General features: G+C 38.9%; 1 protein-coding gene across 2 annotated transcripts in view; it reads left to right on the top strand.

Annotated features, from left to right (window-relative positions):
* PPP3CA (protein phosphatase 3 catalytic subunit alpha) overlaps positions 1-12,502 on the top strand; it is a 203,550-nt gene that overhangs the window by 143,314 nt on the left and 47,734 nt on the right. For both annotated transcript variants that reach the window (XM_083179032.1, XM_083179031.1), the window contains exons 3-6: positions 4,331-4,455; positions 5,306-5,417; positions 6,206-6,351; positions 11,732-11,871. In XM_083179032.1, coding sequence (XP_083035158.1) covers positions 4,331-4,455; positions 5,306-5,417; positions 6,206-6,351; positions 11,732-11,871 — 523 coding nt within the window. The remainder of the gene's footprint in view (positions 1-4,330; positions 4,456-5,305; positions 5,418-6,205; positions 6,352-11,731; positions 11,872-12,502) is intronic.

Consider the following 12,502-nt stretch of genomic DNA (forward strand, 5'->3'; position numbering starts at 1 on the left):
TGATGTGGTTTTTTTCTAGCAATATTTTTTACAAAATACTATATTACCAAGTCAACAATAAGTTTATATGGCAAAAACATATGTGCAAACAGATCAAATTAAGCCCCGTACAGAGGGGGCAAGTTGAGTCCTGTGCTAAGCGGGGTGCTTAAGAACAGATCACTCGGCACACATTGTTGCATACATGCGGTGCACCTGCCATGTGTTGTGAGCGCTCTGTGCTGAGCAATGTTTTCCTATGCTGACAGGCGATCTAAGCACTGTCTATCTTTGTGAATGCATCCTCATCACTATAGGGTGTACACACGGAGAGATCCTTGAATCTAGTCAGATGGCTTAGAAATAGGGCTTTAATCACCCCGTGTGTACACCGCAATTTAGATTTCAATTTGAACCACCCCACCCAAATCGAAATCTATTTACACATGTTAAATCTGTCCAACCTGCAGTGCAACATGGTTTTGACCATTTGTGTGTTTCTCTTTCGCTTAGCTAACCAAGCTGATTCAAGTCATTAATGTATCTTGATCACGGCAATATCTAGTACTGGCCATCTTTCATTTTTGTAGGGGATCTCAGAACTTTTGTGTGTGCCTGGACGAAGACGGGGCGGGCGGTTGATGCCATGCAACGTCAGCCAGCAGGCATCGGCCCGCCTGCGTGCCCATGGAAACGCTCAGCGTTTTCATGAGGAGGGCTATAAAATGCTAGGAGTTCCCATGGGCGGCCCTCGCCACCATCAGCACCTGCTGCCGTCAGCCCCTGTCCATCCCTCCCCATTGTAAACGTCCTGGCGTGTGTAACTTGCTGCAGCCATTCACTGTTATGGGTTTGCACATGCACATAAATGTGAATGTGCGAATCCCGACCATCGCGGCAGGGTAAGAATTCTGATCACTGTGAGTGATCCAGAATCGGCCCCCTTTGTGCTGTTCTAAACAATAGCAGTAGAAAATACGAATGATTCATTACAAACCAGTTGAGTTGGCTTTTGTGTCATTTTATATATTGATATAAGTCTGTAGACAATTGGTATTAACATTGGTTCCTAAAATATCATGTAAATCTAGTCCTCTGAATATAGGCTGATTGTAGGCATGGCTGTGAAAAGAATGCAGCTTGTAGATAAAACATTAGATGAGTCTGTTGAAAGCACAGTAAATGCAGACATGTCTGCTGCTGCTGTGCCTAATATTCCCTGTGGCCGTTTTAAAGGCTTTCAAATCACATAAGGCAGTTTATTGCAGTGTGCTTGGATTTTTGTCTGCATGCACTAATTGTTTTCAGGAGTCACTTGGGTTAGCTGTTATGAAAACATTGAAAGCTTCTTTCAGTTACCTTCCTTTTGTTGTTGATCTAATCTGGTTAATGCAGCTGAGTAAGAAGACTTGTAAAAAGAAGAAATTCTGTATTAATAGGCTACTGCACCAGTCGGGTTATTGTGATTTGCCTTTGCGGATGTTTTTTGTGCATCAGAGCTGATCTCACTGAAAAGAAGATACAAAAAATAGTGGCAGGTTACCTTAAAGGGACATTTTTATTTTGTAGAGTAGAAGCCTGTTTTGGGATATTTAAAGAAAAAAAAATGCAAGTCAGCTATTGTAATTAGTTTAAGCTAAGTGACATAATTGTATGCACCTTTCAATCCAATGGAATCTAGTAGGTTGTTGTTTCAACCCAAAACAAATAACATTATTTAGGCTGCATGCAAAATAGACACTTGTGTCCACAGAGGGCAGTACTATGTAATACCACAATGCAAAGAGGGACGATCCTCCAGAACCATGATGGTCATGCATGAAATTGTTAGGACAATTGCTCTTGTATAACCTACCTTTAGCAAGCTACTGATGTGGAGTACCTAGCTTCAGCATACGGTCTTCTGTCTAGGCATGATACTCATGTATAGTAAACTGAGATTATTGCTTGTTTATTAGTAGAAGCGATTTTATGTATGCAGCACTGTGTATAGTGAATGCTATTTGCTACAACAAGCAGTGCTGAATAAGGGTGTGACTGATGCCTGTTCTAGCCATTGACACTGAGGGGTAGATGTATGAAGCAGTGATAAGGGAGAAGTGATAAAGTGCCTGGTACTTTATCACCGGCCAATGAGTTCCTAACTGGCCCTTTTTAAACCCAACCTGTAACTTAACATTCAGTAGCTGATTGGCTGGTGATAAAGTTCCAGGCACTTTATCACTTCTCCTCCCTTATCACTGCTACATACATCTACCCCCTGAGAGAGAAGGATGAAAGTCAAGTGGCAAGGTAACCACATCCGCAAGATGGCATGGTGGCAGAACACTGTAAAATTGGGCCCCAATATTCAAACTGGATGTTGACACTGCCAAGTAACAGTGCCTGAAAGATCTTTTTGATTGCAATGGTTATAATTAACCAAGATCAGTCGGCTGGTCAAGTATTAATAGATTGACACAACCTCCTCTTCCCAAAGCTCAACCCTAACCCTCCACCTAATACATAACTCCAACCGCATGTACTTACCTCTGCGATGTGTAAGGATTCTGGATGTCGGGATTCTGACTTGACAGTATTTTGACTGCATCCCCATTATAACTAAGTGACTATGACAGCAGACTTTGCTACCAGTCAATACTGTAGGTAACAATTTACAGGGTACTTGTGTATTTTGGCGGCGCCCATCGCATCGCATACCATAAGGCATACGATGGTATGCGATATCGCACAATGGCATACAATTTTAAAATTGTATGCCATTGTATATGGCATACAATGCCATACGATGTGATGTGATGCGATGCGATTAAACATTGTATAAGCACCCTAATGGGTGCTTACGATGTTAAATGCACCCCCACGCCACCCCCCCACTATAAACGTGAACCCAAAGCGTGGCGAGCGGCGGCGGTACGCGTCCTCCGACCTTTTCATTTCCCCACTATCCACGTTGGCTTGGAGTTGAGAACAGAAAGTGTGGCGAGTGCAGCGAGCCACCGAGCCCGAAGCGTGGCGAGCGGACGCGGACACCTGTGAAGCCCGCGAGGGGACGCGGATACCTGTGAAGGTATCCGCGTCCCCTTGCGGGGCTCGCTTCGGGCTCGGTGGCTCGCTGCGCTCGCCACACTTTCTATTCTCAACTCCACGCCGACGTGGATAGTGGGGGTATGAAAAGGTCGGAGGACGCATACCGCCGCCACTCGCGGGCTCACTGCGCTCGCCACGCTTCGGGTTCACGTTTATAGTGGGGGGGTGGCGTGGGGGTGCATTTAACATTGTAAGCACCCATTAGGGTGCTTAAAAGCACCCTTTAGGGTGCTTATACAATCTTTCATCGCATAGGGTGTAAAAATCGCGTCGCATCACATGCCATCGGGTGCATGGCATGCGACGCGATGTACACATCGTGCGATGGACATCGGGGGCGCCGCCAAAATACACAAGTACCATTTACAGTACAGCTGAGATGTAGGGAAGCAAAGCAGTGGTCCACATATTACTGTACAACATTCTTTCTCTGAATAGGGAATCTTATGTTCTACAGCACAGGTTCTCAAACTTGGTCCTCGGGAACCTACCCAGTACATATTTGGCAGGTCTCCTAACAGAATCACAAGTAAAATAATTAGCTCCACCTGTGGATCTTTTAAAATGTGTCAGTGAGTAATGAATGTACATGTGCACCTGCCGGGTGGCCTGGAATTGTGAACTGTGTGGGGTCCCAAGGACCGAGTTTGAGAACCCTTGATACATCTTGCACTTTATAAGTGAGTGTTCTGAAAATAAATGCACATTACACAGACATTAAATGCAAAATACCTAACTCGTCTCAGAACATTTATTATGATGTAGGTTGTAACATTGCTCCTCGCAACAGCTTCAGTTTTGCCAATGTAGTCACATGCCTCCCTAGTGTGATGGTGGTCCCACCAATACTAGACCCACTACTATCTGAGGTCCAGCGACATATAGTGAGGTCATGGGTAGGGTATCTAAAACAGCTCAAGCCCGCACCATCGGACAAAGGTGTGAATTTTCCCTCAGCGAGCGGGTCTGAATCACTCCTATGTACAGTAGTGATCTTCCTGGGTTGTGTATTCAGTCCTGCCTAGATTGCATTGTTCTTTCCATGTTTCCATTTCTGAAAATGATCTACAGCTGTTACAAAGTATGGCGTGATGATTACAGACCCTCAATCCACCACCCTAGAAAATAGATTAGTGATAACATTACAGTACAGTATGTACTCTGTGACTTATTTTATCATCAAGAAGTTTCCATAATGCATACATGTTGTCTCATTTTGGTGCATGTCATATGATAACATAAGTATTATCTTTCTTTGCAGTTTGTGGGGATATCCATGGACAGTTCTTTGATTTGATGAAGTTATTTGAAGTGGGAGGATCACCTGCCAACACACGTTACCTCTTCTTAGGAGACTACGTTGACAGAGGATACTTCAGCATTGAAGTAATTACAGTATCCTATTCAATATGTCATTTGTTAAGTTCCAGAAATACACATGTGCTTTTCATTTATAAGAGCAGGAGCATTTATAAACAGTAATGTTAAATTGAACTTGCCATTCCCGCTACTAGTTGTTGTCTTTCAGTTTTGTTTTTGTGTTTTCTTTGTTGTAATGTTTGCGTAAAAACTTCATCAAAATAATATTTTTGGGGGGAAAAGTGGACCACCCAGAGACACACACACACACACACACCTGCCCATTAGACAATTATTAACTCCATATGATCATATATGTGTGTATACATCTCTGTAGTATCTTCTATACTGAGCTCTTGATTATATGTTCATAATGTAACCTCAAATTATTCCTGAAATAGACTGTGCACAAACAAACCATGTAATGGCAGGAACGTCCTTACTGAGCTGCTATGAAACTTTTTAGGGGTACATTTACAAAAGCTTCAAAAAATGAAAAGAGGTGAATGTTGCCCATAGCAAGCAATCACATCCTGGCTATACTTTCTCTCATTGCATCCTAAAAAATAATAGACAGAATCTCATTGGTTGCTGCGGGCAGCATCACCTCTTTTAATTTTTAGAAGCTTTAGTAAATGTACCCTTAGGCTCATCAAATTGTAGGAATTCTACCAGGTTATAAAACTGCCTGACTTTGAACGATCACGTCAGGTTGTTTCAGGCACTGCAGCCCGTGCAAGTAGCTCATTTAAATAATACCTAGGGCATTTTAGAATGACTGGCTAGAGACGTTTATCTTTATATCTTATTGTAAATGATGGTGCACTGTGGGGGAATGTTATCACAGAGTTTACCAACCGGCTCTTTTCTTTTTCAGTGTGTGCTGTACTTGTGGGCCTTGAAAATTCTATATCCCAAAACTCTGTTTTTACTCCGCGGGAATCATGAATGTAGACATCTAACAGAGTATTTTACCTTCAAACAAGAATGTACGTATATATATATATATTTCATCGCTTCTTTTTGGAAGTTTAAACAGAAATGACATAAATAGGCACATGCCTGTACCTGCTTGTTGAATGTTGTACGGAAGCTCCTAGCTGTGTCCATTAGTGATCCACCCATTCCAGCTGCAGGTTGGTGTCAGACCGAGGTGAATCACAAATACTTAACTCACTGGAGTGATGACAGTTTGTGTGAACTACACCTTTCTTTACTATGTTTGTCAATATAGGAGGGATTAACCCCCTCATAATATAAGTCTCCCAATTCGCTCAGCGTCTACTATATGCACATTTAGATTGTTATATAACATATAAATTCTTAATGTAAACCCAGTTTTAGCGCCTGTCTTGCCAATATTAATACCGCTTATCTGTACTTCGTGATGATGAGGTATTTGTTGACGTGTCACGGTATTTCAGTCAAGTCACTTTTTATCCCTAATGCTAATTAGCACTCTATAGTTTGCTTTAAGGCACAAAAAAATCGATGATTGTGTATAGGGAAGTCATATACCCAGGTAGATGAGGACAGTCTTTCTAACATTATGCAGATAAACATTCTTATCACTTTAATAGGATTGTACTTTCTCGACAACATTCACTATTTGTATAACCTGTTTATTTGTTTTTTACTTTTTAAAGTTATTTCCTTTTTTTGACAGTGATTAATCTTCAGATTGTTAATTAAACAAAAGAAACATTTTTTCCTGACATACCTGTAATTATCCTTGTCATCGTCATTTCAATGTGTGATTCCATTATGTCATTAAAAGGTAAAATAAAGTATTGCGAGAGAGTGTATGACGCCTGTATGGATGCCTTTGACTGCCTTCCTTTGGCTGCTTTGATGAACCAACAGTTCCTGTGTGTACATGGTGGCCTATCTCCAGAAATCAACACTTTAGATGACATTAGAAAAGTAAGTATTTATCAAGAAAACCTCCAAAACTTCTTATAATCATTTTTTGTGTGTTTTAGTGGCAGTGTTGGACAGGGAAAACATTAAGGATTGATTTAAACATGTTGGAAGATATAGTGCTACTGCACTTTTGGCATGATTAAAGATACTGTACACTGTGTTATGTGCCCTGCATGAAAGTGCTAAATGTATAGTTATTGCAGGCAGGACACATCTGACATAGTAAGGGGTGCTACTTGTGCACAGGTGCAAATACGATTTCTACTCACAGATCCAGCTAAGCTATGTTTGCTGTGGATCACCTAACTACTAAGTAAAAGTTTAGTATTGAAATATAAATATCTTGTGCCAGCGGCACTCAGCAGAGAAATAAGAGGTGGACGCCTGTGAGACTGGTCTGGTTAACATTTCAATGCTATTACGTTTTTGTGACGTAAAATGGTTATGAGTGCCGCTGACAAAGATTTACATTAGAACCTTCTGCGTTTATACACAGAAGCGCCTCTTCAGAAGGCACCAGCCACAGTAAATATTGGTAGGGTATGCACTATATATATATATATATATATATATATATATATATATATATATATATATATATATATATATATATATATATATATATATATATATATATGTGTGTGTGTGTCTATATGTGTGTATATAGATATATTCACAGCGCTTCACTTTTTCCACATTTTGTTATGTTACAGCTTTATTTACAAAATGGAATAAATAAATTTTTTCCCCTCAAAATTCTAAATGCAATAACCTGTTATGACAACCTGAAAATGGTATTTTGCATATTGATTAAAAATAAACTAAGAAATCACTTGTGCATAAGTAGCCATAGCAGATACACATTTACACAGCAGGTCTTCATATACGGAAGAGGGTGTGGCTTCTGGCACTAGTTGACTAATGAGCGAAAGCTCATGCTGTGTACACACAGTGAGATTTGACATTAGGGGTGAGATTTAATAGGATGAGAGATTCAGAAAGTGAGAGATTTGGTAAGAAATCTCCATTTTTTTTAAAGCGGCAATCATTTACACAGCAAAACCAGTTTCATTTTGAAGTGTAAATGATTGCCGCTTTAAAAAAAACTGGAGATTTCTCACCAAATCTCTCACTTTCTGAATCTCTCATCCTATAAAATCTCACCCTATATTTTGGCTATATAGTCAAAATTGCATGCAGATCACACAGGTTTTTTACCTTGCAATCCCGATGTGCGCTCCCGTTACAGTACAAATCGAAACCCAGAGAGGCGGCAAATATTGTATAGCACTCAAATCTTACAGTATGTCGAATAGCAAGGGAATCTCACAGTGTGTACACACCATTACTTAAATAGGTGTCAAAATACAACTGAAAATAAATCTAATGCTGTGTACACACGGTGAGATTCCCTTGCTATTCGACATAAGATTTGAGTGCTATGCAATCTTTGCTTACTCTGTACTATTTACATACAATTCATACAATCTGCTTTAGATCTGTACTATATAGTCATTGCTGCCCTGTCTATCTGATTTTCGATTTGTGCTGTCAGGGGAGCGCGTATCGGGATCGCAAGGTAAAAAACCTGTACGATCTGCATGCGATCCCAATGCGATTTTGACTATATAGTCAAAATCTCATGCTGATGTATCTATGTGTACACACCATTAGTAACATTTATTAATAAATTGAGTTATTCAGGCTAGTTTGAGGGTTCAGCAGAAAATGAAATATCAGTAATTGAGGGGTAGAGGTATGAAGCAGTGATAAGGGAGGAGAAGTAAACCATGGCAACCAATCAGCTATTCTGTATAATTGTATATTATGCAAATTAAAGATGTTACTTATGTGCTGATTGGTTGCCATGGGCCACTTCTCCTCCCTTATCACTGATTCATACATCTATCCCCCAGTGCTTTAGGTGTCCTGTAACCTTGGCTTCAGGTCTCCTAGTGGTATCAACATCCAAATACACACTGTTAGCGTAATCTTTTGCTTTTTGTAGCAAGAGTCTGTTTTCATCAAACTTCAGCCTACCTGTTCACTGGAAACCAGTGACCTCATTGAACCTAAAAACGGGTTTATATATTTTTTTCAGAAGCATATTGTACCAGCGTTTTTCATGTACCTGGTTAATTAAAGTTTCATTGTTTATTTTTTTATTTTTTGGTTTGCATCTTTGCTGCTCTTTTTACCTGTACTCTATTTTTGTTATTTATTTACTGTGATGTTTTGTCTTCCTGTGCTGTTCCTTTATACAGCGCTGCAAAACACTTGTGGCGCCTTTATAAATAAAATAATTATAATAATCTGACATATAAATACTTCAGATTACAAAGTTTTATTCTGTATATAGTATCCTTTAGGTTGGTGATCGAAAATCCACCATGCATTTATGGCCTCCTCATACTGTACCTTCTGGAAACCTGTGCCTAAAACTGTTTTCGTCCTTTGCATCAGGGATGGGAATATCATAATCACCCTAATGAAATGTAAATGATTGCATCTCCACATCGTTTATTTATTTTTTACTCAGGGGTTCCACGCTTAATTGCATGCTTACTTGGAGTCATTAACTTTTTTTTATGGAATTTGCAGTTGGTAATAAGTCTGTCCCTGGCATTTCTGAACACAGTCTGCATATTTATCAACACACATTATTTCATTGCTGGGTATTTCACTTACAAAACTATGAATAATTTAGAAGCTTAAAATAAGTTTGGAAGTCTAGCTTAGTATTGCATATTTTATGACACGCATTTGAAGCTGAATCTGTGAATGCATCTTTTTAATGAAAGTTTTTTCTTTTTAATTGAACGTCAAGGCAATGAAATATCATTTCATTCCCCCTCAAATAATACTAAGCCCTAGGCTCGAATTTCACTGTTTCTTAGCTAAGTTGATGTTTTATTCTGCTTCTTGGCTAACTTCGAGAATTTGATAGATGTATTAATCAAGGTGACAAGTCAACTGCGGCTTATTTTTATGAAAGGTTTCCAAAGGTACAATATCCAATAGCCTTATATGCTTTGAAAAAAAAAGAACACTTCAAAGACCAAGAACTAGTTAGAATTTCTTGCTGTCTGCTATATTCTTTTAAAGTTTGAGAATTTATGTTTTTTTTATCTTTAGTAATGCTAAAACTTGGTAGTTACATATTTGAAACCATATTTCCAATTTATTAGATGTTTGGTTTAAGACTAAAAACTTGATATATTACTAAACAATATATCAAAACTTATCTAAACTAATCAGCTTTGCTAATGAGTATAGTTCAATCTGAATTTAACTATTTCTCAAAGAAAAGGTTCTATTCAATTGGATTTTTACATCCATAATTAACGCAGCTATTTCTGACAATTTCAGTTTCACACCGCTATGCAGGCTCTCAAATCTCACTCACTTTAATTGCAAAACATTGGGCTTGTTAATGTTTTCTGCATAAAATGTAAAAGAAAACAGGGAATCTAACAAAATATGCAAATTATTATTGGATTACATTCTAGATATCTTTTACTGTCCAACAAAAAAATATTTGGGGCTTTTAAATGTCTGTTTTTTTTTTCTCTTTTTGTAAGAAAAGTTTTTAAAAAATTATGATAAGAATTTGAATTGCTGTAGTTATTTTTCGGTGAGCATAAAACGCATGTACGCAAATTGTTTTTAGTTATTTAAGCCACTTTAAAAAGAAATGTTAAGCACCTGTAACTCATATTTGCAATGTTAAAAACACATGTGCCTGCCAAACAACATTCCTATATATACCCATCCCACATCTTATTACCTGTTATTTAAAAAATTCTATTTAAAAACCTCGGTACTTGTGAGTTATCTGGGCGTCCGATTTTTTGATTGTATGCCTTAAGTTAAGGCATACAATCAGATGCGATGCGATATCGCATCGCATCGCATGCGACCATCGGATGCGATGACCCGATTTTTCCATAGGAATCAATGTTAAAATGGACTGAGTCCATTTTAACATGGAATTCAATGGGAAAAAGGGGTCCTTTTCATACCCCTACTATCCAAGTGGGCATGGAGTTGGATATAAACCTGTGGCGAGCGTAGCGAGCCACCGAGCCCGAAGCATGGCGAGCGAAGCGAGCCCCGCGAGGGGACGGTATTCCGTGTCCCCTCGCGAGGCTCGCTACGCTCGCCACGCTTCGGGCTCGGTGGCTCGCTACGCTCGCCACAGGTTTATATCCAACTCCATGCCCACTTGGATAGTAGGGGTATGAAAAGGACCCCTTTTTCCCATTGAATTCCATGTTAAAATGGACTCAGTCCATTTTAACATTGATTCCTATGGAAAAATCGGGTCATCGCATCGCATCCGATGGTCGCATGCGATGCGATGTCCCGATCCGACCCGATTTAAAAATCGGACGCCCGGATAACTCACAAGTACCAAAACCTCTAATTGCCTTAGTATTCGTTAAAGTGGGAGAAGAGGTTCTGCACCAAGTATCGTAATTTTTAACTTCCTGTTGGGCAAAGAGCGCTATATAAATAAAATTATTATTATTATTATTATTGTTAACCCTTTGAGTGCCAAGGGAATTTGTCAAAATGGGTTTGAAAATGATTCCTCATAATGCCCAATAATGTTTACCTTTTTTTAATTTTTATTTGAAGTTATATAACAAATGTGAACGACGCGAGTATTTTTACTAGAGATTTTGCACATCTCTCATAGAGATTTTGACACTCAAAGGGTTAAAATATAAATTATTGCCCAACTTTGCACATGCTCATAAGCTGCAGTAAATTCTATTGAAATTATCCACCAATGATTTGACTTTGTGAAACAGTAGTATGAAAACAATAAACATTGTCTGTTACTGCAAGGACCAGTAAGGGTGTATACACAGATGGTAGATATGCCGTGCTATGCGAGTCCCGATACGATCAGATCATATCGGGACTCGCATAGCACGGCATGCTGCAGAGGTAAAATTTTGACTATATAGTGCAGATCTGCACTATATAATCTTGGCTGCCCTCTCTATTTAGCTTCCAATTTTCGCTCCCACGGGATCACGCATCGCAAGCCCTAAAAAAGCACACAATCAGCATGCGATATGGCTTCCATTGTTCACTATATCGGCAACATCGGAAGCCATATCGCACAGTGTTTACACACTATAAGTATTTGCCATGCTTTAATCTCCTGTGAAACAGCCAGCATAACATGTTTCCAAGAAATGGACAACAGTTGCAATGGAAAGTTTCTAAAATGTTTATTCTGATGTTAATTTTTGCTAAAGATTATGCTTTTTTTACATGTTTTAGTTTTTTTTTTATTCTAGTTTTCCAATGCATAGAAAATAAGTGGTTTGAAATTTAATTTTTATGCTCCATTTGTTTTTCTCAGTTAGATCGCTTTAAAGAACCCCCGGCATATGGGCCCATGTGCGATATCTTGTGGTCAGATCCTCTGGAAGACTTTGGTAATGAAAAAAGCCAAGAACATTTTACTCACAACACAGTTAGAGGGTGTTCTTATTTTTACAGGTAATTCTGTCATCTACTCACTAACCATCTACTATCCATAAAACTCATGAACAGCTTGCTTTGTCCTTCCATAATAGTTCTAGGCAGATAAGCATAAATAACCATGCCTTGGGCTGTCCATTTTTTGTTCATTACTCTTTTTTCTTTATATTTGATTTATTTTGTACAGGTATCTCCTCATGCTATTTCCATACATATGGTATATGTATGTATATCTTCTCTATAAATATGGCTGACACTACCCCTTTGGCACTTTAGGCAACACCTAACCACTTCTGACAGGTGGCACCTGCCGCCTTTTGTCATTCACACTGCTTACCTTAGCGGCTGGCGGTGGCATTCTATCCAGCTGGGACCATAGAAGTATTTCACAGAATATTTAAGAAAGACTCAAGTATAATTACTTAATCTGATGTATTCACTCAAAGTGACATGCTTTTTTCCCCATCTCATTTTTAACTTTTTTTAGCCCACCACAAATCATAAATAAATTAATAAAAACAAAAGAAAGATGCAGCAAAGAACGGTCTCCTCCCTATCAATTAAGCTACAGTATGTGACATAAAAACAAAGGATGATATTCTATTAGCAACTGTAATTTACTGCTGCAAATAGGATCACTAGGTGCTAT

Source organism: Crinia signifera, chromosome 1, assembly GCF_055691185.1.
Source record: "Crinia signifera chromosome 1, ASM5569118v1, whole genome shotgun sequence".
Classification (NCBI taxonomy): domain Eukaryota; kingdom Metazoa; phylum Chordata; class Amphibia; order Anura; family Myobatrachidae; genus Crinia; species Crinia signifera.